A 3,111-nucleotide genomic window follows, 5' to 3' on the forward strand; every position below is an offset into this window, starting at 1 on the left:
CCCCCCGCCTCGAGTGCACAAATTTTTGTCCACCGGGCCTCTAGTCAGAATATATTATGTATAAACTCAAGAAACTTGTTTTATGACTTAGCAGCAGGTTCATCTTGGGGAATGTTCCATGTATTCTTAGACATCATGTTCTTGGGTATTGTATTCTATATATGCCAATTCAGCCAATTGGTTGCTAATATTGTTTGAGTTCTCAGTATTCCTATTAATTTTATGTATACATGTTCCATCATTTTCTGAAAGAAGGGTGCTGAAATTTTCAGAAATTATTGTGGAATTTATTCCTCTTTTCAGTTTTATCAGTTTTTGTTTCATATATTTTGAAGTTTTCTTTATCTGTTACATACATTAGGTTTGTTATGACTTTGTTATGACTGCATTATTTTGTCATTATGCTATATCCCTTTTATTCTTGATAATGCTTTCTTTTAAGTTCTTCTTTTCTCACATTAAATACCCCACTCCAGCTTTCATACAATTCTTGTATTCATGGTATATTTCTCTATACTTTTATTTTTAATATTTCAGTGTCTTTTTATTTGAAGTATTTTTTTTTGAGGGGAGAAGATTGATACCATAAAGTTAGGCATTGCTTTCTAATCCAACAATCTCTGCCATTTAACTTTTTGTCTAGTCCCTTTATATTTTATGACATTATTGTCATGGTTGGTGTAAAGTCTACAATCTTTCTACCTATTTTGTATTTGTTCCATTTCTTCTTGGTATTTATATTTGTTACTTTCTGTTTTCCTTTTGATTAATTGAATATTTTTTATTATTCTCTTTTACCTCCACTAAGATTTGGTTTTAACTTTATTTTTATTAATTATACTATTACAGATGTCCCCATTTCCATTCCCCCCTGCCCACTTTCACCCAGCCCTTGCTGTCCCCCTGCTTCTGCCCACCACTTCCCTCTGGGCATCTTCACACTGTTGTCTCCTCCCACCTGCCCTCTGCTGACAGTGTATTCTATTTTTTTCATTTGATTCCACATGTAAGTGAGACCATATAATATTTGTCTTTCACTGACTGGCTTATTTCACTTAGCATAACAATCTCCAGGCCCATCCATGCTGTCGCAAAAGGTAAGAGTTCCTTTTTTTTTAATGGCTGCATTATTACTTTTACATTATTCCTTTGTGTAAAAGTATCACAACTTTTCTATCCACTCATCTACTGATGGGCACATGAGCTGTTATTACTAGAAATGTCAAAAGACAGGAATTAGTTGCCAAAAATTAAAATATACAATATTAACCATTCCATAATTGATTAGATATTGTAGGTAAGTGACAAAAATTAACATATCATCTATGCCAGGAAAAAAATAAATGATAATATCTATAATTAATTATTAATATGTTCAAGAAAATAAAAAAAAGAACACATCTGCAATAAAGTTAGCAACTATCAATACGAAATAGGAGAACTTTAAAGAAATTAAAAACACTATCAACACTAATCTATTATGGGGTTTATATATTATGATTTTAACTTTTATTTTTGAAATTAATTTCTATCTTTTGGCATTTCTACTAATTTTTATTTGAGTGCTGGAAATTGCTAATACAATATTATGTTCAGTCTTAAGAGGAAGCAAAAATGATGGTTTATCCTTTTCTCTACTAGGCAGATAGACTATCGGGTAATTGTCTTATCCAATCAGAGGTGGGTTTATTTGGAATTTGGGTTTTAGCTTCAGGGTGACTCATTCTAAATCTGGTTTATCCTTGGTTCTTCAAAACTTTCAAGTGAGACCATAATTATTCTGGAGAGTTCCTACTCCTGAGAGTTCCAAATTCTAAGCATTGTCTTGAAAAATTGATAAACAAGCAGAAGAAAAGGAAGTATCTGCTTTTCTTCTTAGGGTTTTAGCTTCTTGCCACTTGGCACATAATTACAGTTTCCAGATACATATGGCATTGTGACTATTTGGACCTGCACCACATATTGACTCTAGGGAGATGGAGAATAGCACTGTATTCATTCGCCTAACTGGAACCACATAGGGTAAGAAAAAACATCACTAACAATGGTGCAATTGCTCCCAAGAAGGAAAAAGAGAAATGTATTTTGCTACTATAGCTCATTACAGAGTCTAAATTATTAATCTATTTAAATAAAATTAACTTGATTGGAATAGGTGTTGGATAGTAATGGAATCTAAGAAAAATCTCAAGTCATAAAGTCAGACTCTACTGGGAATTCTATCTCTGACTCAGCCTTTTTTTAAATAGACAAATCATTTTATATACACATTTCATATACACACATACACATTTTCTGTATCGTTTGTATTTAATAAAATAATATTTCATTGTATAACATCAGTAACAAATAATTCTATTTTAATTTCATGCTTTGATCTCTCTCTCTCTCTCTCTCTCTCTCTCTCTCTCTCAGCACAGTTCATGGTCCATGGCACAGTAGAGCCTTTGGTGGCCCCATTGGGTGGAAAGGTTGAGATCCACTGCCATCTTTCACCACCACAGAGCGCAGCACACATGGAGGTGCGCTGGTTCCGGAACCGCTACACTCAGCCTGTGTATTTGTACCAAGATGGCAGAGATGTTTATGGAGAAATTCATAAAGATTATGTGGAACGGACGAAGTTGCTGAAAGAGTCCATTGGGGAAGGCAATGTGACTCTCAGAATTGAAAATGTTGTCGCTTCTGATTCTGGGGAGTATCATTGTTTGTTTAAAGATGGTGACTTCTCTGAAGAAGCCATTGTGGAGATAAAAATAGCAGGTAAAAGTTTGCTTCTGATGATTTGCTATTCTTTTTTTTTTTTCCTTTCCAATTTGAATGTCTTTTATTTCTTCTTCTTGTCTGATTACTGGGGCTAGGACTAACAGTACTATATTAAAGCGGTGAAAATGGACATCCCTGTCTCATTCTCAATTTTTTTTAATTAAATCTTTATTGTTCAGATTATTATAACTCCCAACCCAGTTCCCACCCCTCCCTCCGCCCTCACTCCCCACCCACTGTCCTCATCCATAGGTGCACGATTATTGTCCAATCTCCTCTCGCATCCCCCACACCCCTTTCCCCCGCAAGAATAGTCAGTCCATTCCCTTTCTATGTCCCTGATTC

General features: G+C 34.7%; 1 protein-coding gene across 1 annotated transcript in view; it reads left to right on the top strand.

The window, feature by feature from the left end:
• LOC102252384 (putative selection and upkeep of intraepithelial T-cells protein 1 homolog) overlaps nucleotides 1-3,111 on the top strand; it is a 60,951-nt gene that overhangs the window by 26,657 nt on the left and 31,183 nt on the right. The window contains exon 3 of the mRNA XM_014532618.1: nucleotides 2,416-2,763. Within this exon, the coding sequence (XP_014388104.1) occupies nucleotides 2,416-2,763 (348 nt within the window). The remainder of the gene's footprint in view (nucleotides 1-2,415; nucleotides 2,764-3,111) is intronic.

Source organism: Myotis brandtii, unplaced genomic scaffold, assembly GCF_000412655.1.
Source record: "Myotis brandtii unplaced genomic scaffold, ASM41265v1 scaffold900, whole genome shotgun sequence".
NCBI classification, from domain to species: Eukaryota; Metazoa; Chordata; class Mammalia; order Chiroptera; family Vespertilionidae; genus Myotis; species Myotis brandtii.